At 41.9% G+C, this 26,810-nt stretch overlaps 1 protein-coding gene across 23 annotated transcripts in view; it reads left to right on the plus strand.

Annotated features, from left to right (window-relative positions):
- Positions 1-6,295: 6,295 nt before the first annotated feature.
- ATXN2 (ataxin 2) overlaps positions 6,296-26,810 on the plus strand; it is a 118,028-nt gene continuing 97,513 nt past the window's right edge. For 7 of the 23 annotated variants that reach the window (XR_008957019.1, XR_008957021.1, XM_048221652.2 and 4 more), the window contains exon 1: positions 6,708-7,202. Coding sequence is in view for 13 of the 23 variants with exons in the window: in XM_048221652.2 (XP_048077609.1) it covers positions 6,988-7,202 (215 nt within the window). In the remaining 10 variants the exon portion in view is untranslated. Of the gene's footprint in view, positions 6,434-6,676; positions 7,203-13,181; positions 21,919-26,810 lie in introns of those variants that run through there. The other 16 variants (XR_008957022.1, XR_008957018.1, XM_044389868.3 and 13 more) reach the window with 10 other exon arrangements.

Raw genomic sequence — 26,810 nt, forward strand, 5'->3', positions numbered from 1 at the left:
TAAAAATAAAAAAATTTTTTAAATGAAAGTTTTATTTATTTGAGGGCGCCTGGGTGGCTCAGTTGGTTAAGCGTCTGCCTTCGGCTCACGTCGTGATCCCGGGGCCCTGGGATCGAGTCCCCCATCGGGCTCCCTGCTCTGTGGGGAACCTGCTTCTCCCTCTGCCTCTGCCTCTCTCTCTCTCTATCATGAATAGATAAATAAAATCTTTAAAAAAAAGATTACAAAAAAATAAAAAATTCAAAAAATGAAGATTTTATTTATTTGGGGGGTAGCACAAGCAAGGGGAAGTGCAGAGGGACAAGCTGACTCCGCAAGGAGCGGGGAGCCGGGAGCACTCAATCCCAGGACCCCGCAATCATGACTTGTGAGCTCTAATATTTAATGAACGTGATCTTAGGCAAAGTGACTTAACCTGTTTGTGCGTCAGTCTCCCCACCTGTTACAAGGGAATAATAATCCTATCTACTTCATAGGGTTATGCAGCTTTTCTCAACCAACCTTGGCACTATTGACATTTAGGGCTGGATGAGTCTTTGTGGTGGGGGAGGGGCAGTCCTGTGCATTGTGGGTGTTTAGCCGCATCTCTGGCCTCCCTCCCGAGATGCCAGTAGCATTTCCTCTTCCATTGTGACAACCAACAATATCTCTAGACATTTCCAAAGGCCCCCTGGGGGGCAGCGCAAAATTCTCCCCTTCCATTGAGAATCAGTGGGTATTGTGAGGATTAAATGAGTGAATTATTATGTAGAAAGCACTTAGAACAGAGCTGGTCCATAGTGAATGCTGTATAGTAAGGGCCCGCAATTATTATCATTCTCATTCTCTAGTCCTGGCCTACCTTATGGAAAATGAATAGTTTTGACAAGATAGGGACTTAAGCAAGACTGTGAGTATTGTGAAGCCCATAGCTGATTCCACTCTGGAACAAGAATCCAAGTCCTTCTTCTAAGATGATAGGTCAGCAGTGCCAGTATTAATTATAGTCTGATCCCTCAGGGGGCTTCCACTGTAGGGTTCCCAGTATCTTGTAGCAAACTTAACACCATTCCGTGCTAATGGCCGTTTCAGCCGTCCCTGCTGCCGCGCACATCCATTTTAAATCCCCTCCTGCATTCTCCACATGGTGCATCTCTGGCTTTCCGTAAGTCCGCGGCCCCTGGAACAACAGGCTGCCCACAACATTCACCCAAAATAGGGGGCGAGTGAAAACCAAAAGAGAGAATGAGGAAAAAACAAAAGGCCGTGTTTCTTTAAATTTCTGGCTCTGCGCAGCACAAGCATTTCCAATGAAAAATAACGAATTCTTTCTTGTGTGTCTATTTCAGTTGGCATCCAGCTTTTGCTTCATGAATAATGTCACCGCATCGTTATTCTGTCCCACAAGGTAAAACAAAATGAGCAACTTAACAACCAGAAGTGTGCTTGTGTGAAGGAAAGGCTCATTTAGAAGCTTTTCAGATAATGTGGCTGTTGCTCCCGACTATTTTGCCACCCCCCCCCCCCAAGTTTTTTCAAACCTATGGGAAAGTTGTTACTTTGCACACAAGGTGTATAAATAATGCCCTCCTGGAGGGGCTCCACACCATACACGTTTTCTTTTTTATTGCTTTTAGTCTTTTGGGATTCCTGGAGTGTCTACAAATAGATTAGCCTCTAAGAATTCTGAGTAACCATGGTTAGAAAAAAAACACTTGTTTAATTAGCCATGGTCCTATTTTTGAAATTACATCTGCTCTTTTTTTTTTTTTTTAAATGAGGATTGATCTATGCGAAAACTTGAAGAGGATGGATTTGGGGGGGTGCATGTTAGTTTTGATTTGAATTAATTTTCATGCTTTTGAAAGTGAAATCAAGAGTATTGAGTGAATAATGTATCGTCATACATTAAACATGATCAAATGAAGAGAGTTGAAAAGAAATGATTGGAGAAAAGTGAATTGGAAATACTGGATCATCTGATGTGTGCTCCGTAGCAGATCACCCTTTGCACTTCGGCTTTGCACGGCTACATCCGGTTTCCAGCCCCAAATCCTCAGGCTTGATTAATCATTGAAGTAATAAAAATTAAAGGGCCATGTGGCTTGCGGAAGGGTCATTGAAAATCAGAAAGCAAGTGTGGAATTCACAGGACTAGGTTCCCGAGTTTGAAAGTCTTTCTCTAGATGCTTCCTCATTTGACACTTTCCTCATTTCTGAAATCGTGTTTGAAATGGCCACAATGATTTTTGAAATTTAAATTTTAGCAATATTTCTCAATGTCAGAACTCTTTCAGAACAATGTTCATCATTGCCTTTGATGACAACTCGCCAGTGACACTGGTCGATTTGGTTTAAATGGCTGCCTGAAAATCATGTAGGAAGCATTCGAAAATTTGAATTCTTTTGGATATAATATTTCTGATTTCCGCATTTGTTGTTAAAGAATTCTTTTTTTATCTTAAAGATTTTATCTTTTTTAAAAGGAAGATTTTATTTATTTATTTGAGAGAGAGAGAGAACACATGTGGGGGGAGGGGCAGAGAAGTGGGAGAAGCAGACTCTGCACTGAGCAGGGAGCCAGCCGCAGGCCCCCCAGGATCATGACCTGAGCCGAAGTCAGACGCTTGATCCAACGAACCACCCAAGAGCCCCTTTAAGATTTTATCTTTAGGTAATCTCTACACCCAACTCGGGGGCTCGAACTCACAACCCCAAGATCAATAGTCACATGCTCCACCAATTGAGCCAGCCAGGAGCCCCTTTAAAGAATTCTGAATGCACATGGAAATCATAGGAAATGCACTTTTTGGTTCATCTGTATTGGTTGTCTTTTGCTGCATGACAGATTATTCCAGAATTTACTGACTGAAACAACAAAAGGGCTGGGAATCTGGTGTGGCTAAGCCGAGCATCTCTAGCTCAGGGTCTCTAACAAAGGCTATTAAGGTGCTTTGATCAGGGCTGTAGCCACTTCAAGCCTTACCTGGGGGATGTTTCCAAGCTCAAGCACGTGGCTTTGACAGCCATCAGGTCCTCACTGCTGTGCAGGTGGACAACAATTCCTTGTCATGGAGGCCTCTCCATAAGGTCACTGACCACATGGGGGCTAGCTTCCTTCAAACAAGTGAGAAAAGGCCGTCTAAAATAAAAGCCACAGTCTTTTTATAACCTAATTTTGGAAGTGGAAATCCATAATTTTTTCAAACTTTTTGTTGGAAGGAAGCCCCCTAGGTCCAGCTCATATTCAATTGGTGGGAATTTCACTGGGTTTGACCACCAGGAGAACAGGATCACATGGGTGGTCTTTTTTTTTTTTTAGATTTTATTTATTTTTTTGAGAGAGAGAGAGCATGAGAGCACAAGCAGGGGCGGGGAGGGGAAGGCAGAAGGAGAGGGAGAATCAGACTTCCCGCTGAGCAGGGAGTCTGACTCGGGCCTGGATCCCAGGACCCTGAGATCATGACCTGAGCCGAAACCGAGAGCCAGACACTCCACCTAACTGAGCCACCCAGGTGCCTGCACATGTGTGGTCTTACAGGCTGCCTACCACACCATTTAAAAAAAAAAAGATTATTTATTTTAAAGAGAGAGAGAGCTCGAAAACACGTGTGTGTGAGTGGGAGAGAGGGGCAGAGAGAATCGCAGGCTGACTTCCCTGATGCAGGGCTCGATCCCAGGATTCTCAGATCATGACTCGAGCTGAAATCAAGAGCTGGACGCTTAACCAACTGAGCCACCCAGGCGCCCCACACACCATTTTGTCTTAAGGTGCATTATCCTGACATTTACATTTAAAGCTAGAGCACTCTGATGTCACAGTTGCTATTAAATAGCCACATCTTTAGATGTCTAGAATGGCGGTGAAGGGTTTGCAATAAAACGTATTTCTAGGTTTTGGGTGGTGATCTTCCTTGGACAAAGAAAAAAGGGTGTGTGTACAGAACAGACTCCATCATAGAGGTTCTCTTTGTTTCCATTTTAATCTAAAAGCAGAAATTTTAATGATAAACCCTCAAACATTCCAGGTGTGGATGTAAAATGGCAGTCACTTTAGAAAAGAGTTTGATAGTATCTTTCTTTAAAGATTTTATTTATTAATTTGAGAGAGAGAGAGAGAGTGCACAAGCTGGGAGAGAGGCAGAGGGTGAGGGAGAGGAGAAGCAGACTCCCCGCTGAGCTGGGAGCCTGACATGGGGGACATGGGGCTCGATCCTGTGACCTGGAGATCATGACCTGGGCCGAAGGCAGACACTTAACCATCTGAGCCACCAAGGCGCCCTGATAGTATCTTTAAAAAGTTAAATATAAATTTACCACACCAGCCCAACATTCCATTACTAGGCATCTGCTCAAGAGAAATGAAAACATATATCCACATGAAGACATGTTTACAAAAATGTTCATAACAGCATTATTCATAATAGCTCCAAACTTGAAACAATCTAAAGGCCCACCAACTGGTGAGTAGATACACAAAATGTGATATAACCATACAATGGAATACTACTCAGTGATAGTAAGTAATGAAACATCGATACATGCTTTGCCATAGATAAACCTCCAAAACATTAACATATGCTAAGTGAAAGAAGGCAAACACCACATATTGTTAGATTCCATTTATATGAAATGTCTACAATAGATAAATCCATTGAAAGTAGATTAGTGGTTGCTGGGGCTGAGAATGGGAACCAGGAGTAACTACAGATGGGTATAAGGATCCTTTTGGGGTGATGGAAATGTTCTGAAATTAATGGTGATGGTTGCATAACTCTGTGAATTTACTGAGAATCATTGAATTGTATACAAAATGGGCAAATTTTATAATACATAAATTATATCTCAATAAATTATTAAATACATTTTAAATGATAGTGGGTAAAAGCTTTCTCAGCCTAAACAAAATCAAGTTCAGCTGTCAGCTTCAGGTTTTCTTATTCCACATCTCTTTTATCTCCCACCTGTCTGTAGTTTGTCCTAGGATTGAATTCTGGGATCACGGGTATGCTTAACTATCAAATCATTAAACCAGAGAAAGCTGACTGTATTTCTATTATGGTCCTTCTTTTTTTAAGATTTTATTTATTTATTTGAGAGAAAGGGAGAGAACAAGAAGGGGGAGGGATGGAGGGAGAGGGAAACGGTTCTCACTCCTGGCTGAACAGGAAGCCCCATGCAGAGCTGGATTCCCACCCTGAGATCATGACCTGAGCTAAAGGCAGAGGCTTAATTGAGCCACTCAGGCACCCCTCTCATCTGGTTTTTTAATTTCAATTTCCCTTGGGTTAATTTTTAAAGGATTTTGCAACTGTTGGTTTAAAATAATACTTTTCTTTTTCTTCTCAACCTTCTTTTTACCTCAGCTGGGAGATAAAGCTGACTTCCTACTTTTCACGTATTTGCAGAATATAATGATAATTTTTGCCTGGACTGTCTAGGAGATTAATTTCAATTTGGCTACTGGAGACTTGTGGTTTAATCATTCTCCAATTTTTTTAAATGTCTTTACCTTTTTCTGACAATTTTGGTTAGATTCCTTAAGTAATTTTACTTAATAAAAGAAAAAACAAAACCAAAAGAACAAAACTCGATTCTTCACTCAAAAAAAAAAAAATCTACTAGCTTCCAGTTTAATTGCAACACTTAAAAAACGAACTACTGTGCTGGCTAGCAATCTAAGTTAAAGTAAAACTTCTAAAGGGGCCAAGGTCTAAAGTTCACACATTCTTGTGAGGTCTGTTCTGTCTCCAGCAAGGGAGACCCCATTATCCATAGCTCTACCAATCACGTACATTTCCTTTTGAGTCTCATGAATGAGGAAAAAAGAAGTTCAAGTGAGGGAAAATGGGTTCAAATGAAGGTCAGATACCCAAAAGAGTTTTCTGGCTGTGTGTTGCTGGGGTGGAAAAAAGTGGGGAAAAGGTAACCAGATGTAGGTGGCCCCGGGAGGTTGCTCGACTCCAACCTTGTTAGTCTTGGCAGGGAAAAGACTGCCTTTATTTCAGACATCCACTGACGCGGTGAGAGCCTACTGTGTGCCAGGTGCTGGGGATACAAAGACAACTACGGGATGCTTGTGTTCTAGATGCTTCTTACGTAGCAAGACAGAGTCTCCGCCCTGAAGGGACTCGCAGTCCACGTTCGAGGTTGCATCAGGTGGGGGTAAACACGGACTCTCCCAGTAGTCTGAGGACGCCGAAGGATTTTTGGGGGGCGGGGAAGAAACGCTTCCCTCCCGTCCTCTAGACTAGGCCGGCCCTGAGGGCGAAGACAGACACGCCCTCCCGAAGGGCAGACCCGCCTCGAGGAGGGCGGATCCGGGCAGGGCCGCCGGCCGGGCCCTCAGCCGACCCCCGCGAACGCAGCCCAGCGCGGCGCCCGCTCCTCACGTGTCCCTCCCGGCCCCGGGGTCGTCTCACGTTCTGCTTCCGTCCGACCCTTCCGACTTCCGGTAAAGAGTCCCCGTTTCGCACCACCGCGCCCACCCGGCATCGCCACGCGGCGCCTCTGTGTGCCCGACCCCCGATGCGCTCGGCGGCCGCAGCTCCTCGGGGCCCCGCAGCAGCCATCGAGCCACGCCGCTTCGCGGCGGCCAGGTGGCCCGGGAGGCGCTCGCTCCCGCGGCCGGCGCGGCGGGGCGGGCGGGGCGGCGGCGGCGCGGCTCCGGGCCCGTATCCCTCCGCCGCCCCTCCCCCGCCCGGCCCCGGCCCCCCTCCCTCCGGGCAGCGCTCGCCTCCCTCCGCCTCAGACTGTTTTGGTAGCAACGGCAACGGCGGCGGCGCGTCCCTGCCCGGCTCCCGGCGGCTCCTCGGTTTCGGCGGGCCTCCCCGCCCCTTCGTCGTTCTCTTTCTCCCCCTCGCCGGTCCGGGCGCCCCCCCTGCCGCGCCATCCCGCGCTTCCCCTCTCGGCGCCCGTGCGTCCCCGCCGCGCTCCGGTGTCTCCTCGGCGCGCCCGGCTCCCGGCTGTCCCCGCCCGGCGTGCGGGCCGGTGTATGGGCCCTTCACCATGTCGCTGAAGCCCCAGCAACAACAACAGCAGCAGCAGCAGCAGCAGCAGCAGCCGCCCGCGGCCGCCAATGCCCGTAAGCCCGGCGGCAGCGGCGGCCTTCTCACGTCGCCCGCCGCTGCGCCGTCCTCAGTCTCGTCGTCCTCGGCCGTGGCTTCCTCCTCCTCCGCGGTGGCGGCGGCGAGCGCAGGAGGCGGGCGGCCCGGCCTGGGCAGGTGGGTGTCGCGCCCCAGCCCCCTCCGCTCCGGGCCTGGACGAGCTCAGGCCTCGCGTCCCCTCCCCCGCGGCCCACACCGTCGTCCCCGCCCCGTGACCGGCCTGGCTTGGTGGGGTGGGCTGGGGGCCCGCAGTGGGGGTGGGGCTCCCGCTCCCCTCTAGAGCCCGGGGGTTTGGGTGGGGGGCGCTGCGGGATCCCTCGGGGAATGTCAGATTGTGTCCAGCCTTCTGCAACATCCCTCCCCCCTCCCCCAAACGGTCAAGATGGAAGGACTGGGCAGCCTCCCCCTCTCCATTTAAGTGTTCGGGAGGGATTCATAGGTCTCACCATTTGTCAGCCCCTGTTCCTCTTTTAACCCCAACATGGAGGGGATGCTTGGGCAGCGTCCCCTCCCCCCCCCTTTTAAATGTGAACGTGGAATGGTCTTTAGGTTTTGGTTCAATCTCCCGAAACTTGCCAACTCCCCCTTTGGGGAATAACGAGGGAGGGGGAAAGTTAGGGCAGCGTACCCCCCTCCGTTAAAGGGGCAGCCACGGGGCTCATCTGGAATCCTTAGGGTTTGTCTAGTGTGCGTGACGACCCCATTCCCCTGCCTTGGGAAAGGTTGAAGAACCGGATTGGGGTAGGTGGGTAGTGGCCCCCCGCTTTCCTCCCCATTTTAATCTGAGGCGGCGGCGGGGGCTCCAGAACTCCTGGAATCGTCGGGCTCTGTGCAGAGTCTCCCGCAGCGTTCCGCCCTCCCCCACCTGAGGAAGGGGTGGGGAGTGCCCGGCCCCCTCCCGGCCTCCCTCCTTCCCCCGCAAGGCCTCTCTGCCGCGGGTGGTGGCCGATCCGCAATGCTGTTCTGAGGCCGCCGAGGAGAAGGCGCCTTTGAATAGTGGTGGGCGAGGGCCGGACCCAGGCGTGCGTCAGAAGTCCAGGCCAGATTGGGGATATAGGGGGATGGTGGTGGCAAGGAGCGGGCAGCTGCGCATTTTCCCCAACCCCCGCCCCAATTTTTAAAATTTCGAGGGGGGAGGGATTGCAGCAGGGGATATGGTGGGGTTCCTGAAGGCAGAAATGCGGGTGTTTACTTGCGTCGTCTCCTCCTCTTCCCCCATAAGCCTAGGTTTGTGCTAGGGACTGGGGGCCCTGTGTTGTGTCAGCTACCCGGGTCTGACTTTGGAGGGTGTGTTTGTGCGGGAAGGCCTGTTGGGGGTGTGTGTGTGTGGGGGGGGGTTGTCAGTTCGTATTTCACGAACTAAGAAAATGCTTAGTGTTCAAACGGGGCAGCAAATGTCAATAGACTCCATTCCATTGTGGCCAGTGTCCTTAACTTGGGGAGTGCCGCCAGAGCTCACCAAGGGCACGCAAGTCCCTTTCCCCTGTGCCCCGAGCCCATCCGTGTTCAGCACTGCCTTGCCTCCCTTAGGCCTAGGCGGGGTTGGCAGAGTCCATGACGAGGGTCCTCCTGAAATAGACATCCTGGGCTTTGGAAGGTGGGATACGGGGATTTTTCTTTTTTTTCATGCACTGAGTTTTCTTTTTGAAAACAGGTTTTCAGCAGTCCATTTCCAAAGAATTTTCATTTATGGCAGGAGAAGTTACCCGTCAAGACGAATCAGAGCTGATTTTTAAGGAATTCTGCTGCTTTCAAGGGGGGAAGGGCGAACATTGTTTTTTTTTTACTTCTACCCTACCTCTCCTCCACAGTTGCCCCTTCTCTGAGCCACCCACAAACGTTAACCTTACCCCAGCTAGTTCAGATAAAAGTGCTTATTTTCCCAGCTTTTTCCACTTAGGATTCTGTAACTTCATTTTCCCTTTTTCAGTGGCACCCACAGTGAAAAATGGAAAAATTTTGTACATGATTTTTATAGAAAAGGATCTTCGGTTTTTTTTTTCCCTTAAGTATCATAGGAATTTTGCAGATATATTCAACTTGTTCAAATAATTAGAAATTAAAACTCAGGCTTTTAAGTTGCCTCGGCTCTCCTTAGGCTTAAAAATTATAATAAAGAATTTGTTCCAGAGTGGCTTGAGTGATCAGAAATATTTGGAATGTTTTAGTACCAAACATCTTTTTCTGTTCTTTGAGGCTTTACAAACATTTAAGGTTAATTTAAATTCTTCCTTGCTTTAGGTTATTTCTTTTGAGACATAAATTCTGGCCTTTGTTCTTTTTGATACATGCGAAGTTCTGTTTATTGAATTCATATAATGTGTACCTTCTATTCTTATATAGATCTTTAATGTACTTGTAGAGTTCTTTGGATTTTGAACCACTGCTACTGGATTCTTTGTAAACTGGTTACAATTTCTAGAGTCTCCTCACATATGTTTGTGTGTATCAGCAGTTAAAATAAGTCTCTGAGGCCAAGGGTGAAGAAAGAAAATGCAGCATTGGGTTTGATGTGTTTAGTGATAGTAAAATATTCTTGAAAGTCTAGAAATTCACATGTCTTCTTTAAATAACATTTCATCATGTTTGACTTTTTTTAAAATAGTGGTTATTCATGGCTTTCAGAAATTTATCCTGCCTTAAATTATCATATATGTTTTAGAAGATGACTGTTTTCTCTTAGAACAACATACCCATAATATTAAAGTCTGTTAATCAAAATCTTTTTTTTGCCTTTTACCTTTTCATTTTATGTAACTTTAATGATTGTGTGTGTTATTTTGTGATTTTTTTTTTCCTCTTTAGCATTGTATTTTACATTTTTTTTTGGGTTTTTGGTTAACCATTCAACTATTGTTGGGATTTGGGTTTCCACATTTTTACTATTATAGATAGTGGTGCAGTAAACATCTTTATACTAATAGCTTTTGGCTTTAGTCTAATTATTGCCTTAGAGAAAGTTCCCAGGAGTGGTTTTACCGGGTCAAAGGGCTTTAAGATTTTTATGGCTCTTACTAGCTGTGCCATATTACTCTTCAGAAGACTTGTTTTAGTTTCCATTGCCAAGAAGGTGGCTCTTCTATAGAATGGTTTCTTTGTCAAACACTGTGGGGGATTTTCAAGGGAAAAGTTGCACTTACTGTCAAGTGAATGCATTATTAAGTGCTTTTGTTAGCTACCTGATTATTTATACTTGAGTTTGAATTTGGTTTCTCTGAGGACTTAATGAAATAATGTAAGGGAAGATGCTTTGAAAACAGTAACTGTTAACACTAATGAGGATACATGGTTTAACTATTGTGCTCATACTTCTACAAAGTAGAGGAATGAAAGTCCTGAGAAACTTGTTCTGAAGCTTTTGTTGTTGTTGTTAATCTCCCTCATTCATCTAAAAGTATTTTTTTATTAGCCGTTAGCTTGTGACCAAGTCATTTTTGTTAACTTTTATATAATTTCATGGCACTGTTGGGAATTATCACTAGCTCTTCCCCTCCCACATTCCCTTTTCTATCTAAAAAAATAATGGGTTTACCCATTCTGTTACCTATTCCTAATCCTAAATAATACAGCATTAGAATTTCTTTGGATACAGGATTAAATGTGAGTAAAAACTTCTTATTTTAGTCATTTTCAGCTTAGTACTTTTACTGCTTCTTAAGGAATTGCAACTTGGAAATTATGCTGCGGTTTAGTGTAAGTTTTCACTTAAATATCTGCGAGACATTTATCTCTCTAAATTAAATATCTTCTGGAAGAGCCTGAAACATCGACACCATTGAACATATAAATTTATTGAAAATCTATGTATAGGCAGTTACAAGGGCTTGGATGTACCAATGAATAAAACGAAGATAGCTGCTCTCCTGGTGTTTCCATTCTAAAATGATTAACCAGACAATAAATGAGACATTAAATTAGCAAACTATATATAATATTAAGTAAAAGCTATGGGATTAGAGGAGAGCAGATTAAGGGTATAATACGGGAATGTGGGGGAAGGGAGTGGGTTGCAGTTTTAAATGGATTGGGGAGGCTTCTTTGAGGTAACATTTGAGCAAAGTTTTGATGGTGAGGTAGTTAGCCATTTGCTTTTCTCTAGATTAATTAGTCATATGGCCTCATTTGTAATTTATAAGGTTTAAACTCTGTCATCCTTTGTTAATTTATTCTTTTATGTGGGTATTGATAATAACCACATTTGCAGTTGGACCAAAAAAGTTAATTGACATTGAGGTCATCAGAGGTAAGCTGTAGATGGCTATTAAAAGCTGTACATTTTTTTCTGTTGGACTTATATATTGTAACCTAATTGCCTTAATTTTCATTCTAAGTACCTAGAGAAAATAGGTTTTTTTGAATTGGGCAAAAACCTACATCAAATCTTTGTCAAAAAAGTAATCCTGTAGTTGCTTAAAGATTTTGCATTTTGAAAAGTCAAAACATTAATGGTGTCAGTCATGGAATTCCTTTTTTGGTTAAATGTAAGTTTGTATTTTCCATGTCTAATTAGATGGTTAAAATTTTACAAATTTAACACAGGGAATGTTAACTCATAGCTATTTAATAGCCATATGTTTCAACTTGAAGGAGAATCTTTTTTTTTTTTTTTTTTTTGGTCCTGTGTAGCTACAGCTGTGTTAGAATTTACTTTCACGTGGCAAAGTGTGTTTTTATACCTTGAAACAGATTCTGAGTTCTTAGAAGATTTTTTTCCTGGAATTGTAATTTTCTGTTTTGGATTGATAGTGATAGTGTTTTGATATATAAGGAGTTGAGCCTGAACAACACTCTGTTTTTGTAGCTATTTCAAATGATTGTGCTAACTTCAGCTGCAGTATAGTTCATTAACAGGCCTACCTGCTACTGTATCAAGTGAAAGTACTTGTTTTGTTTTTGAAGCACATCTGGGTCATTTATGACTGTTACCATACCGGGATTTTACGAGGTTAATACAGTGGTCTTTTTCATATTTTAGCAAGAGTGTTACTAAAATAAAAGGTGCTCTTTCCTCTTGAGGTCTTTTTGCCTGCTTAGATGTTAGACTTCAAAAACAGGGATGTTTTTATCAGAAAATTTACTCATCAGTGAATGTGAAGCTGGTATCATCTTTGAAAGGTTGTAGCATCTAATCCAGAATCTGTAACGTAGGCACTTTTGAACGTGTAACCTTTACTAGCGTTACTTATGATGCGTTGAGCTGTATCTTGATGTGTTTTTTGCTATCCTTAAAGTATGTTTTTCTACTGAAAAAGAATTTCTTCTGCTTTTGAAGATAAATGTTCTACATAGAATAGTAGTAGTCTCCCTTGAGGTGCTTGCCAAACAAAGCAGATTTGCAATTTTGTAGGCAGTGGTGTCATAAACCACTTTCCTGTTATTTAAAACACCAATTAATTCAAGAGATTTTTTTGTCTATTTTATATATAATATATGTAATATATATATAAGTTTTCAGGCTTTGTGACACGAAGATATGTATAGAACGTGGTTGTGGATTTTCACGGATCTTAAGCTGCTTGTGGTACAGTGGAGGTAAAAGATGTACTTGAGGGGCGCCTGGGTGGCTCAGTCGTTAAGCGTCTGCCTTCGGCTCAGGGCGTGATCCCGGCGTTATGGGATTGAGCCCCACATCAGGCTCCACCACTGGGAGCCTGCTTCTTCCTCTCCCACTCCCCCTGCTTGTGTTCCCTCTCTCGCTGGCTCTCTCTGTCGAATAAATAAATAAAATCTTAAAAAAAAAATGTACTTGAACCAGTGTCCAGAACAGATTTCTTCTTTTTTTTTTTTTTTTACCTTTGTTATTTTTTTGAGTATAGTTGACACATAATATTACATTAGTTTGAGGTGTACAACTTAGTGATTGGACAAGTTTATGCATTATGCTATGTTTACCACAAGTATAGCTATCATCTGTCCCAATACATCACTATTAAAATATCATTGATTATATTCCTTCTGCTCTACTTTTTATTCTCGTGACTGACTTTATCTCCCTCTCCCCTTAACCCAGTTTGCTCCCCCACCCTCCACAACCATCAGTTTGTTCTCTGTATTTATAGTTCTGATTCTGCTTTTTGTTTATTCTTTTTTTTTTTTTTAAGATTTCATGTAAGAGTAGAATCATGGTATTTGTCTTTCTCAGTCTGACTTACTTTCACTTAGCATAATACCCTGTAAGTCCATCCATGTTGACTCAACAGAACAGATTTATTCTTCAAATTAATAGAGGGGGTTCCTGGGTGGCTCAGTTGGTTAAATGTGTGCCTTCGTCTCAGGTCATGATTCCAGGGTCCTGGGATCGAGCCCTGAGTAGGGCTCCCTGCTCGGCGGGGAGTCTGCTTCTCGTTCTGCTCCTCCCCCTCGCTTGAGCGCATGCTCTCTCTTGTGCTCACTCGCTCTCGTACGCACGCAAAAATGAATAAATCTTTTTAAAAAATAAAATTTAATAGAGAAACTGTCTTTGTACAGGTACTGTGAAAGTTCTGTCTCATAATTTGAAAAACAGTTTTAAATACTCATTTAGAAAAGAGTACAGAGGACCAAAAAACAAAGCCAAAGCTCCTTTAAAATCATCCATAATCTTTCCTTTGATATAACGACTGTTGGAAGTTTGGAGCTTGTCTTTTCAGACTCTTTGTGAACATATATAGAATAAACAAAAAGGAATCATATGGTACATACTCTTTCGGCTTCAAGAGTATATATTTTAAAATATTTTCCTCCTTAAACTGTAGACTTTCAGAGCAGGAAGAAATAACAAAATCTTATCTTAAAATAGAAGGGAAAATACCCTAAGCTTTGAGAAGTTAGGGGACTTGCCCAAAGCAACTTATTTGTAGAATTTTATAATATTTCTCTCTTTATTTTTATTTATTTATTTTTTAAGATTTTATTTATTTGACAGCCAGTGAGAGAGGGAACACAAGCAGGGGGAATGGGAGAGGAAGAAGCGGGTTCCCAGCAGAGCAGGGAGCCTGATGCAGGGCTCGATCCCAGGACTCCAGGATCACACCCCAAGCCGAAGGCAGATGCTTAACGACTGAGCCACCCAGGCGCCCCAATATTTCTCTCTTTAAATAAATGCAAACGTAGACATAAAAAAGGTTATGCTGTGTATTTTAAAGAATATAACAACCACAGACAGTCCTTGACCTTCAGGGTATCTTTTTGTAACCTTGAGTTTGACTCAGTAAAATAGGTCTAGTTCTTTATCTTTTTGAAGATACAAGTAATTTTGTACATATGTGGCATGAAATATACTTAAATGTTAAGTCCTTGATTTTATTATTTTTAATAGTTTAGTATTGTTATGAATTTGGAGTTTCTTATGAAAATTTGCCACAACTATTAACCTTAGATTTTATTTGCTGAAAATTATTTGCAGTTGTTGTCATGTGAAAATCAGAAATTACTTTTAATTTAAAAATATTCTAATGTAGATTGCTTATATTATGAGCCTTGAAGTGGCCATAAAATAGCAATTTCATGCCATGATTAATAGCTAACTGCATTTTGGGAACTGGATAAAATGGCATTTTATAATGGCTTCTTTGTAAATCCCATCAGTTTGTGGTATGAAACTTGTCTGCAATGTACTTATAAATGAATGTGGCTGATTTTTATTAAGCGTATAAGAACTTCAGAATGTTGTACTTGAAAGTATCACTTCGAGCGGCTTTATCTAACAGTTATTTGGTCAGATATTTTTGCTTGCCACTTTATGTTCTTACTGTGTTTTATGAATCATTAAACATCTTAGTAATCTTGTGAATAGTCAGAATTAATCTTGATTATAGTTTTGTTTAAAAAGAAGGAAAAGGCTTGTTTTGAACCAAATTGTGCATTTTTCCTTTGGGGCTCAAAAATCATTTTTGTGGACATTGTGTAGTTAACCTATTTTCATTCCTGAAACACACTTGAAAATACCTGGTTTTACATTGAAGTTTGTGTAGATTACAGAAAGGGGGAGCTCTTCAGGGCCGCTTTCAGAGTTTATTGCTTTTACTTTACACGTGATTTTACATAATGCATTTTTGATTCACAGATTGCCAGCAGTAGGAAAGTAAAACTTTTACTTAATTGTTAAGGAGTTTATTTATTTATTTGAGAGAAAGAGACAGAGCATGAGAGAGAGGGAGGGAGAGGGACAAGCAGACTCTGAGTGCACCCTGAGATCGTGACCTGAGCTGAAATCAAGAGTCAGACCGCTTGGGGTGCCTGGGTGGCACAGCGGTTGGGCGTTTGCCTTTGGCTCAGGGCGTGATCCCGGCGTTGTGGGATCGAGCCCCACATCGGGCTCCTCTGCTATGAGCCTGCTTCTTCCTCTCCCACTCCCCCTGCTTGTGTTCCCTCTCTCGCTGGCTGTCTCTATCTCTGTCGAATAAATAAAATCTTTAAAAAAAAAAAAAAAAGACCGCTTATCAGACTGAGCCACCCAGGTGCCCCAGAAAGGTAAAACTTTTAGAGACAAACATATTGACGGCAATGAGAAATACTAATAGCATGACAGAAAGTTAAGAGATTGGAGAATTATAAAAAAACAGACTCAAGAACTCAAAGTATACCATTTGACTCTAAGGTGAGAGCTGCGTGCCTTGGTAGACCTGAGGCATTACTATTTTATAGCACAATATAGTTAGTTGATGTGCTCATGATAGTTACTCAACACAAAGGTAAATTGTTTTTCATATTTTTCAAAGAAGTATTTTTCAAACTGTAGGTCATGACCCCTTCATAAATTGTAAAAGTCATTTTAGTGGGTCATGACAAGCATTTTTAGAAAAATGAAAAAGAATAGAAGATACTAGAATGCATTGCATTGAGGTAAGAATTGTTTTAAAGACCTGTTTGAGTTAACATATATATACTGTGTTGTGATGTAAACTGTAATATTTTGTTGATGTAGTGAAGTCACTAATTTAGAGGCACTGAGATGCACTAAAAGGATTGAGGAAGGGTTTTACAGTTAAGTCTCTGATAGGGTTGCCAGAGTTAGCAAATAAAAATACAGGATGCCCAGCTGAACTTGAATTTCTGATCAATGGTGACTAATATTAAAGTATAAATATGTCCCAAATTGCATGGAACAAAATTATTCATGTATTTGAAATTCAAATTTAATGGGGCATCCTTTATTTTATCTGGTAACCCCAGTATAGGCTAGAATCAGGGTTCACTCTTCGTAACTAAAATTTAAGCTCCGTGAAGGCAGAAACTTGATTTTGTTCACTGCTGTGTCCCAATCTGTTGAAACAGTCGTTGGCACTTGGGAAGAGGTAAGCTGTTTGAATAATTGTGGCAGGTCACTCACTCTTAGGCTCAGTTTCTTTGTTAAAAGGAGAAGGGGCGCCTGGGTGCCTCAGTCAGTTGAGTGTGCAACTCTTGGTTTCAGCTCAGGTCATGATCTCAGGGTTCTGGGATTGAGTTGTCGTTGTTGTCGTCTACATAGGGTGCCTAGGTGGCTCAGTCAGTTAAGCATCTGCCTTTAGCTCAGGTCGTGATCCCAGGGTCCTGGGATTGAGTCCTGCATGGGGCTCTGTGCTCAGTGGGGAGCCTGCTTGAGATTCTCTTTCCCTCTGCCCCTCCCCAACTCAGGTTCACGTGTGCCCATGCACATGTTCTCTCTCACTTTCTCAAAAAATTAAATCTATTTAAATAAATTTTTTAAAAAGATTTTATTTATTTGACAGAAAGAGAAAGAAAACAAGTGGGGGGAGCAGCACACAGAGTTCGGAGAATCGGGCTCCCTGCTGAGTAGAGAGCCTGATGGAGGGCCTGGGATCATGACCTGTGGTGGAGGCAGCCGCTTAACCGACTGAGCCACCCAGGTGCCCCAGTTAAATCTTATTTAAAAAGGAGAATCTTTTTTTACCATCCTTAAAAAGTGAGATACTGAATTTTTTATTACATTCCATTCTTGGTACATAGTAAGCACTCAGTATTTTAGAGTCATACAGATTTGGAGTTGGAAAGTGGCCCTGGTGGATATTTAGTTCTCATTTTTCTTTACAGGTAAGGAAACCAAGGCCACAGCTTATTTACCAGAGTTCTCTCATCACTGGCTGGATAGCTGGCTTTAGAATCTTGTTCCCTTTTCTTTCTAGGATAACATCTTTAAAAATTTATTTAAAGTCCAGTTAGTTAATCTACAGTGTAATATTAGTTTCAGGTGTACAATATAGTGATACAAATAACATTTAAAAAAAAATTTTATTAGAGCACATGTGCATGGAGTGGTAGAGCAGAGGAAGAGGGAGAAACGGACTTCCTGATCTGTGGAGCCCTGGGATCACAGCCCAAACTGAAGACAGACACTTAACCGACTGGGCCACCCAGGCGCCCCTAATATAACATATTTCTTGAGACTTGTTTTCAAAATCTGGTGTTTTTTCAGTAGTCTAAGATTCACCTATCCAGAGAAAAAAATCACTTCTGCAGAGTTCCCAGATAGCAAAGGCTCTACTCTACTTTTGCTCTTTTTTGTTCTGTCACGTTTGAAGTGAAAGTGTGTCTTCAGTCCTCTTTTTTTTTTTTTTTAAAGATTTATTTATTTGAGAAAGAGAGAGCACATGAGGGGGAAGGAGCAGAGGGAGAGAGAGAATCTCAAGCATACTCTGTGCAGAGCCTGACCTGACTCGGGGCTTAATCCCACGACCCCAAAAGCATGACCTGAGCTGAAACCAGGAGTCGGACGCTTAACCGACTGAGCCACCCAGGTGCCCTCTTTAGTTTTAAAGTTCCTCTACTGTTTCTGCCAGAGATTCTTTTCCTTCTGTGACTATCCATTTCTGATGCTCATCCTACATGGCAAGTAAGTTTTACCTTATGTGCCAATTCTGATTGATTGAAGTGTTACGTAGAGGATTCTTTTTTTTAATGATTTATTTATTTGAGAGAACAAGTGGGAGAAGGGTGGAGGGAGAAGCAGACTCCCGGCTGAGCAGGGAGCCCGATGGGGGACTTGATCCCAGGACCCTGGGATCATGACCTGAGCTGAAGGCAGACACTTAACTGACTGAGCCACCCAGGCGCCCTATGTAGAGGATTCTGAGATTTCATTTGGCCTTAGGGAAGAAATGTGGATAGAGGAGGTGAGGTGAGTCTTTGTACCACGGGTACCAGAGGTAATCTGCTGACTGGAGCTTAGCAAGCTTCCCAGTTGGTCTCTCCATGTCCAGATACTTCTTCCATACTCCATGGCCATAAGAATCTCCCCCAAACATCTTTCATTTGCTCCCTTTCTACTGAGAAACTTTTAGCGGCTCTCATTACTAGCTGAATCAAATCCAGACTGTTTGGCCTGATAGCCAGGTCCCTCTGCAGACTGTGTACACTGTATTTATTCTCCAGCATAAATCAAATTACGCCAATGTAGTCCTCTCATCCTCTTAAACAGAGGTCTTTAATGGCTTAGCCCTGATCTTCTCTTGTAGTATCTTACCATATTTACCTTGGGAAAATGTGGTTTCTCCTGTGTTGCTGTAGCTTTTGGCAGGTACCCTTCCTGTGGTATTGAGTACGTAGTGCCTTGTGTTTAAGTGCGGCAGCTTCTTCTCTTACAAATTTTCTCTTTAGAATGATCTCAGATAGGAGCATAGCTACTCCCCAGAAGAAAAGTGGGTTAACTCTACCAACAGATGGGTGGGTGGGTTTTTTTTGTTGGTTGGTTGGTTGGTTGTTTATGGTCATTTCATAGTCAGCCATCCCTGTTGTTTTTAAATTCTGTGTGTTTAAGCTTAGTTTATTGTTCTTAAAGCTGTCATTTTCAACAAGTGCAGCAGCAGTATTGACAGTGCCAATCAGAAGAAAACCTTTAATTATGGGAGAAATAAGAGATTGAGGCACCTGGCTGGCTCAGTCAACAGAGCATGTGACTCTTGATGTCAGGGTCGTGAGTTCAAGCCCCACATTGGGTGTAGAGATTACTTAAATAAACTTAAGGAAACGAGAGATTTATTTATTTTTTAAAGATTTTATTTATTTATTTGACAGAGAACAAGAGAGGGAACACAAGCAGGGGGAGTGGGAGAGGGAGAAGCAGGCTTCCTGCTGAGCAGGGAGCCCTATGCGGGACTCGATCCCAGGACCCTGGGATCATGACCTGAGCTGAAGGCAGACGCTTAACAACTGAGCCACCCAGGAGCCCCGAAATGAGATTTAAAAAAGAGTAGTTGGAAAATGATGGCTGGGGACAGGACGAATTATTCTGAAGGACAGAGAACCAAAAATACCTGTTTAATCAGTGATAATCAGCTAAAGATAAAGATAATGAATGAAATGGAAAAACTTGAAAGTTTGCAGCTAACTGTGCTGATATGGGAGAAGGCTAAAGCAGTTAAAGTGCTGCTGCTGAAACTTGTGTCAGGACTTGCAGATAGTGCTTCAGGTTCACAGTCAGTGAGTACAGGGTCTCAGGGGTCTCCCATGACACTAGAGGTTTCTTAGAGAAGGTTGTCTTTTGGGAAAAGATGCCCAGTAGAATGTTGATATATTGGGTCTGTAAGCTTCAGAACCTCCTCATGGAGGTTACACATGGATGGATGATACACCAGAGACTTTAAAAAACGTATTGCTCAGTGTACTGTGATTTAGCTGAGATTGCTAGACTGTTATTCCTTATAGTGGTAGATTGCATTTTAATTAGATATTTTAGAATATGGTTTACATGAAGTTCACCCGTTTTAGTGTATAGCTCTTGAGTTTTCACATAGAGCCTTGAAGCCACCACCATAATTATAGTGTCACTCGAAAGTTTCCTTTGTGCCTCTTATCAGTCAGTCGGCTTCCTCTAACCCTGGCAATTACTGATCTTTTTCCTGTCATCGTAATTTTGTCTTTTCTGGAATGTCATATAAATGGACTCATACAGTTTACAACCTTTTGTGATTGGCCTCTCTCATGTAGAATAATGTTGAGATTCATTTGTGTTACTGCGTGTAATGGTAGTTTTTTTCCCCACGGTTTGCTCATCAAGTGTTGGACAGTTGTTTGCAGTTTTGGCTATTATGAATAAAGCTGCTGTGAATATTTGTGTACAGGTTTTGTGTGGTCATGACGATTTCATTTCTCTTGGCTAAGTATGTAGAAATACGATTGCTGAGTTGTATGACAAGTGTTTACTTAGTTTTAAAAGTAATTGCCAAACTATTTGTTAAAGTCCTGTCCTATTTTGTATTCCCCTCAGCAGTGTATGAGATTTTTTAATTGCTCTAATTCCTTGGCAACACTTGGTATGTTAATCTTTAATTTCAGCCAGTCTAGTGGTATTTCATTGTGGTTTGGATTCACATTTCCTTAATGCCTAATAATACTGAACTTCTTTTGACATGCTTGTTTGCCATTCATATATCATCTTTGGTGAAAAGGAACTATTTGGGCTTTAACTTGTTTGGAAGTAAAAGAGCTTCTGCATTTGCACTGCCTTCTAGGTTTAGAGCATCTTGAGGACAGGGACAAGTGCCTTGTACAACTGTAAATTCCTTATTGACTGTATGAGCCTGCGTTTCATTGTTAAGCAGACGAGTTTACTCTGTCAAGGAAAAGCTGTCGTTTCAAAAAGGAACATGGCATTTATTTTATAGGCATACCTTAGTTAAACTATTCTTTTGAATATCTCATTTGCCAGGCCCTGGGGATACCGTAGTAATCAAGCCAGATGAGGTCTTTTCTTCCTGGAGCTTACTTCCTAGTGGGGGAGACAAGGCAGAAAGTTCAAACCCCCTCCTCATGATATGTTTGAGTTGCTAATGCTTACCTCTTGTAAAATATTGGAAAGAAGTCTTAGATAAGGGGAAGAAAACATGCTGTTTTCATCAGAAGATAGGCCCTCTTATGAGTAGTCTAGTATTTTTTTTTAGTAGTCTAATATTTTTAAATTTAAATTTTCTTTTTTTAAAGATTTCATTTATTTGAGAGAGAGTGAGAGCACCAGTTGGGTGAGTGGCAGAGGCAGAAGGATAGGGAGAGAGAAGCAGACTGCCCCAGAGCAGGGAGCTTGATGAGGGGCTTGATCCCAGGACCCCGGGATCATGACCTGAGCCGAAGGCAGATGCTTAATGGACTGAGCCACCCAGGCGCCCCTAGTATTTTTTAAAATTAAGTAAGCTTTGTGTCCAATGTGGGGCTTGAACTCATAACCCTGAGATCAAGAGTCCAGGGTCTATGGACTGAGCCAGCCAGGGGCCCTGAGTAGTCTAGTATGTTGCTAATGGTTTACTCCTTCTCATGCTTTAGAGGCAGCCATTGGCTAGTCACAGAAATCAGTAGGTTTGAGAATCCTTGTGGTCTAAGTTTGTGAAAGCTGAGTAGGATTATAATTGAAAGGGAGGGGGAAAAGTTACTGAGTGGAACCCACCTTGAGCTTCCTTTTCTGCTTGGGTATATACATTTAATATAAATGTATACATGTATACATAAACATATATATATATATATTTTTTTTTTAATTTGGTTATCACGCAATGCTATTAGATAATCTGTTGCCCTGTCCCATTTTTACCTGTGAGGAGGCTAAGACCCAGAGAAGCTAAGTAGCTGTTTAAATTTACTCAGCTAGAAAGTGGCAAAAATGGGAGGACTTAATATTGTTGTATTAGGATCTCTGAAAAAGTATGCAAGTGAGAACAGAAGAAAACTGGTGATGGATTTTTTTTTTTAAGATTTTATTTATTTATTTGACAGAGAGAGACAGCCATCAAGAGAGGGAACACAAGCAAGGGGAGTGGAAGAGGGAGAAGCAGGCTCCCAGCAGAGGAGTCTGATGCGGGGCTGGATCCCAGAACGCCGGGATCACGCCTTGAGCCGGAGGCAGATGCTTAATGACTGAGCCACCCAGGTGCCCCGATGGATTTTTTTTTTTTTTAAGATTTTATTTATTTGACAGAGAACGAGCACAAGCAGGGGGAGCAGCAGGCGAGGCAGAGGGAGAAGCAGGCTCCCACTGAGCAGGGAGCCCGATGTGGGGCTCCATCCCAGGACCCTGGGATCATGGCCTGAAGTGGAGGGAGATGCTTAACCAACTGAGCCACCCAGGAGCCCCTGGTGATGGATTTAAGGAAAATTACAATTAGTTTCTTATTTCAGTTGACCAGTAATTTGAGTCACTAGCTTCACTGGATGAAGGAATGTACTTCGGAGGCTCCTTAGGATGAACAGGTGGAGAAGAAAATGAGGAATTTGCATTTGTGACAGATACAGAATTTAGTTATTTATAGTCTGTAAATGTTATAGGAAGTCTGCATATTTTTAACCCAATCTAAAAGGTTAGTGAATAAGAACCCCTATTGATAAACTGTTTTTGCTATATGAAACGTGTTAGGAAAAAACTAGCATTTCTGAGTAAGTGGTAGTAGTAACCATTTTTTTCTGAAAATAGTTTAGGTATCTGTGATGTAGGAAAACAGTTTATGGAGAACTTTCTGTGTATATAATGATAGCATTTATCGTGTGTTTCAGGAACTGTGCCAAGTGCCTTACTTATATATCCTTTAATCCTTACAACAGCCCAGCCTGTCAGGTTGGTAGTGGCATGTCCATTTTACAGATGAGGAAGTGGTGGTTCAGGGAAATTAAGGAGCTTGCCCAAGGTCAAAGAGCTAGGAAGTGATGAAGCTGAGATTCTAACCCTGTGAGACTTCAGAGCTTTCGCTTTTAATAACTGTGCTCCACGGCTTCTAGTATAGCTCTGTGACAAAACTGATAAAAATCAGTGAAGACAATTCAGTCATTATTGTAGCCATAAAATGGCTTCAGTTATCCATGCCTTAGTCGTGGCAGTTCTATTTATTTATAAATGAGTCTGCATCTAAAAGTTCATGATTTTTATTTTAAAACTTGGAAACAGTGTTATAAATGGTGGTTAGTTTTCGGCACCTGCCTATTTTACCAGATGTCAGTTGTAACCCTTAATTAGTTTGAACTAAGTATTATATATATATCATGGGTTGAGAAGGCATTTGTGGTTTGAATTAAGAACCCAAACACCACTTACGATGTTTCTGTAGGAAAATTAGTGCAGAACCCACTTTTCCACTCTCCCTGTCTTAGTCATGTTAGAGGCTGCATAGCCCTGGGGCTGGGACACACTGAATAAGACTTACCACACATTAGTCTAGCAGAGAGAAAGGATTAATAGTTGAGGAAATGATTGCTGCCCCATGTGACTTTAGGGAAATGAGTGCTGCAGTTATGTGTATGGACCAGTCATTTTAGGCAGTCATACATTTTATTCTTAATTACTGCAACACATTAATTTTGTCCACCAGGTTAACCTAGCCTACCTTTTGCTATTAGACTGAAACTCTATTTTTGTTCGGAAATCACCCTGTTCCCAAGTCCAAGGTTCTCTTCACCTTTAAGGCTTTCCATGATCTAACCTAGTGGTTGGCAAATTTTTTAGTAAAGAGGCACATGAGTTAGGCTTTGCATGCCACATACAGTCTTTTTTGCATATATATACACATGTGTGTGTGTATATATATTTTTTAACCCTGGGACATATAAAAACAGGACATTTGTTGACCTTTTATAAAACCCCATTTTATCTCTTTGGTCCTGTTTTCCATCAACTCTTCAAAACACGACCCATTTAAATCAGCATGGTCTCCTTTCTTACCAGCTCTGCAGGTACGGAGCTCAGCCTTCATTCCTTGCCTGCTCTTCCATCATTTTTCTGCTTTTCCACATCCTCGTATTTATCCTCATCCTTATCCTTAGATCCTTTAGATCTAGCCTAAGTCTTCCATTGAAACAAATTCTCATTTATTTTTCTTTTTATTAATACCGGTAGAACTTAGCTTGTCTCATATGTTAGTTTTCTTAATTGAGAACATTTTCCATGTTTTTCTGTAGTAGCTTGCTATGAAATACCAGAATAAAGATTGACATTTCCCCTCAAACTATTTTATGGAGAATGCCTAAAATTACTTTTTCTTTTCACAGATTAGTGTTCCTTCTATTTGGCATCCTATTCCCTTCCCACAAATCTGAATTTTAAAATTGGAAGCTTGTGTTTCAGATCATCATGACTCATCCTCTTTATTTTACACAGGAGGCACTTTAAGTGACTTGTCCAAAGTCATACAACAATTTATTTAGCACCCCAGCTCCTTTCTTATTTTGTAACGTAAGGCCGGCTATTTCATTTGTGCTTGAGTTTCTTCCTTTGTGAAATGGGGATGACGAGTATTAAATGAGTTGTGCGTGTAAAGTGCTTAAATCAATGCCTGGCATGTAGTAAGTGCTCAGTAACTTTTAGCTGTTATTAGCATTTTTGGAAATTGGTAGAAACTACACGAGCGAGTTAAGGCTGAAAAGTGCTTGTTGGCAGGTCTCGGGTAGTGCTGGATGAGTATGCAGTTCAGCATTTTGTTGAGCTTGTATGTATACTGTTCATTAATTCGGTACAAGTTTGAATCTGTGAGACTGGGACAGTTGAAAAGTGAAAGATTCTTGAATCACTATTTTGTACACCTGAAACTAACCGTATGTTAACTAACTGGAATCAAAATAAAAGATGAATGAAACATCTCTGCTTCCAGGTTACTCAGTGTAGTAGGGAAGGCAGGCATGCAGCTAGTGTAAACTGGTAGCACTGAGGAGGGAGTGAATGACTGCTGTGGGTGGGCGGTGAGGAAAAAAACTTTGAAAAAAAGCAGGAGGGTTGTAATGGATCTTGAGGAATGTTGAGGAATGATGAGCAGTTTTCAGTGAGGCCATGGAAGACAAGAGGAAGTTCCAGGCAAGGAAGTTTGTGCTAAAGCAGAAGATGCTATCAACGTGGTACGTGTAGAAAGATGTGGTTCACAGTGTGGCAGAAGAAATGGAGGGGAGGCACTTAATGAAAGCAGGGAGACAGATTTGAAAGCCCTTAGAGAAGGAATAAAGTGAGTTTGAAATAAATACTAAGAATTTTTTTTTAAAGATTTTATTTATTTATTCAACAGAGATAGAGACAGCCAGCGAGAGAGGGAACACAAGCAGGGGGAGTGGGAGAGGAAGAAGCAGGCTCATAGCGGAGGAGCCTGATGTGGGGCTCGATCCCAGAACGCCGGGATCACGCCCTGAGCCGAAGGCAGACGCTCAACCGCTGTGTCACCCAGGTGCCCCTAGAATTTTTTAAATAGAAAATTTCAATATATAAAAATAGAACAGTTTAAGTGAGCCCTATGTAGCTGTCACTCTGCTTTCACCTGTACTCCCCTCTTACTCATCATCACTTGTTGTCTTTTGAAGGGGATTAAAGTTGTTTTGAGGCCCCAGGAAAGATTAATGACCAGTGGGTAAAACCACTGGTACAGAGACTTGAGTTTACTATATGGAAGCACTTTTGGTGCATTAGTCAGAGGGGATCATGAATGCTTGGAAGGTTGACAGGGCCTATTGCTGAAGAAGCTCAAGGAGAAGACTGGAACTGTACTATTCAGTATGGTGGCTACTGTCCGCATATGGCTATTTAAATTTACAATTAAGTTAATTAAAATTAAAATTCAGTTCTCAGTCACAGTAGCCATATTGTGTGTTCAGCTATCACGTGTACCCCCCGGCTACCGTATGGGGCAACACAGATATAGAACTTTTTTCTTTTTTTAATCATTATAAAAAGTTCTGTTGGGTAGCACTGGAGTTGGACCCTGAAATTCCTTTTTATCTGAGTCCTCTGGAGCTTCTGGTGTGTCTAGGTTGTATCTAATTGTGCATGGCTTCATGTTATGGTCAAGCCCCTTATCCCTTCCTCTAAGTAAAACTTCATTTGAAGAGATTTTTTTTTTTAAAGATTTTATTTATTTGAGAGAGAGAGAATGGGCAACACAAGTGGCAGAGTGAGAGGGAGAAGCAGGCTCCCTGCTGAGCAGGGAGCCTGATGTGGGGCTCAGTCCCAGGACCCTGGGATCATGACCTGAGCTGAAGGCCCATGCTTAACCGGCTGAGCCACCCAGGTGCCCTAAAGAGATATGTTTTTACAGCTGTAGTTTGTGCTGTAGTATGAGGGAAATAATTGTATTAAGCCAACAATTATTAAGCATTTATTTAATGTGTCAGGCGTTGTTCTTAAGCCGGGCTGTCTATATGAATATAATTTAATTTTTTATAACCTTACGTGAAAATACTGGTTTTTGTTTTTGTTTCTTTTCTTTTTGAGAAGGTACTATTTTTATCACCATTTTATAAATTTGAGATTGAGACACAAAGAGCTGAAGTTACGAGGTTAAGGTCACAGAGCTAGAAGTGATAGGGTCAGAATTTGAATCCTAGCAGTTTGCGGAGAAGTTAAATTAGTTCTTATGGGGGTGGTAGTTGTTTTGAAACATTGATTCTAGATGATTCTATGACTGGATTAATCTGACAGTTGTTTTGTGTGAATTTAGAGTTGCCAGTCCACCTTAGTTTGCTAAAAAGAAAAAAAAAAACCTAGCTTTACTCGTCTTTTCAGTGAGGAAATAGTTATTCAGTAAGTACTAGTTATAGAATTTCCCTTTCTAATAAAAAAACTGAAATGGGAAGAACAAAATGACTCACCTAAGTGAGTTAACTGTAAGAACTGGAATTAGATTTCTAGGTTTTAGTTGTCCTTTCTCTTGACAACTGTAATTTTTCTGTACCATAAAAAGAAATTAAACTAGTCGATACTTGTCCTAATTCACATAAACTGTACTGTATACTTAATTTATTCAACAATTTAGAATATTTGCTGTGTGCCAGTCTCTGTTAAGCCATGGGCACACAGTG

The sequence above is a fragment of the Ursus arctos genome, unplaced genomic scaffold (assembly GCF_023065955.2).
Source record: "Ursus arctos isolate Adak ecotype North America unplaced genomic scaffold, UrsArc2.0 scaffold_34, whole genome shotgun sequence".
NCBI lineage: Eukaryota > Metazoa > Chordata > Mammalia > Carnivora > Ursidae > Ursus > Ursus arctos.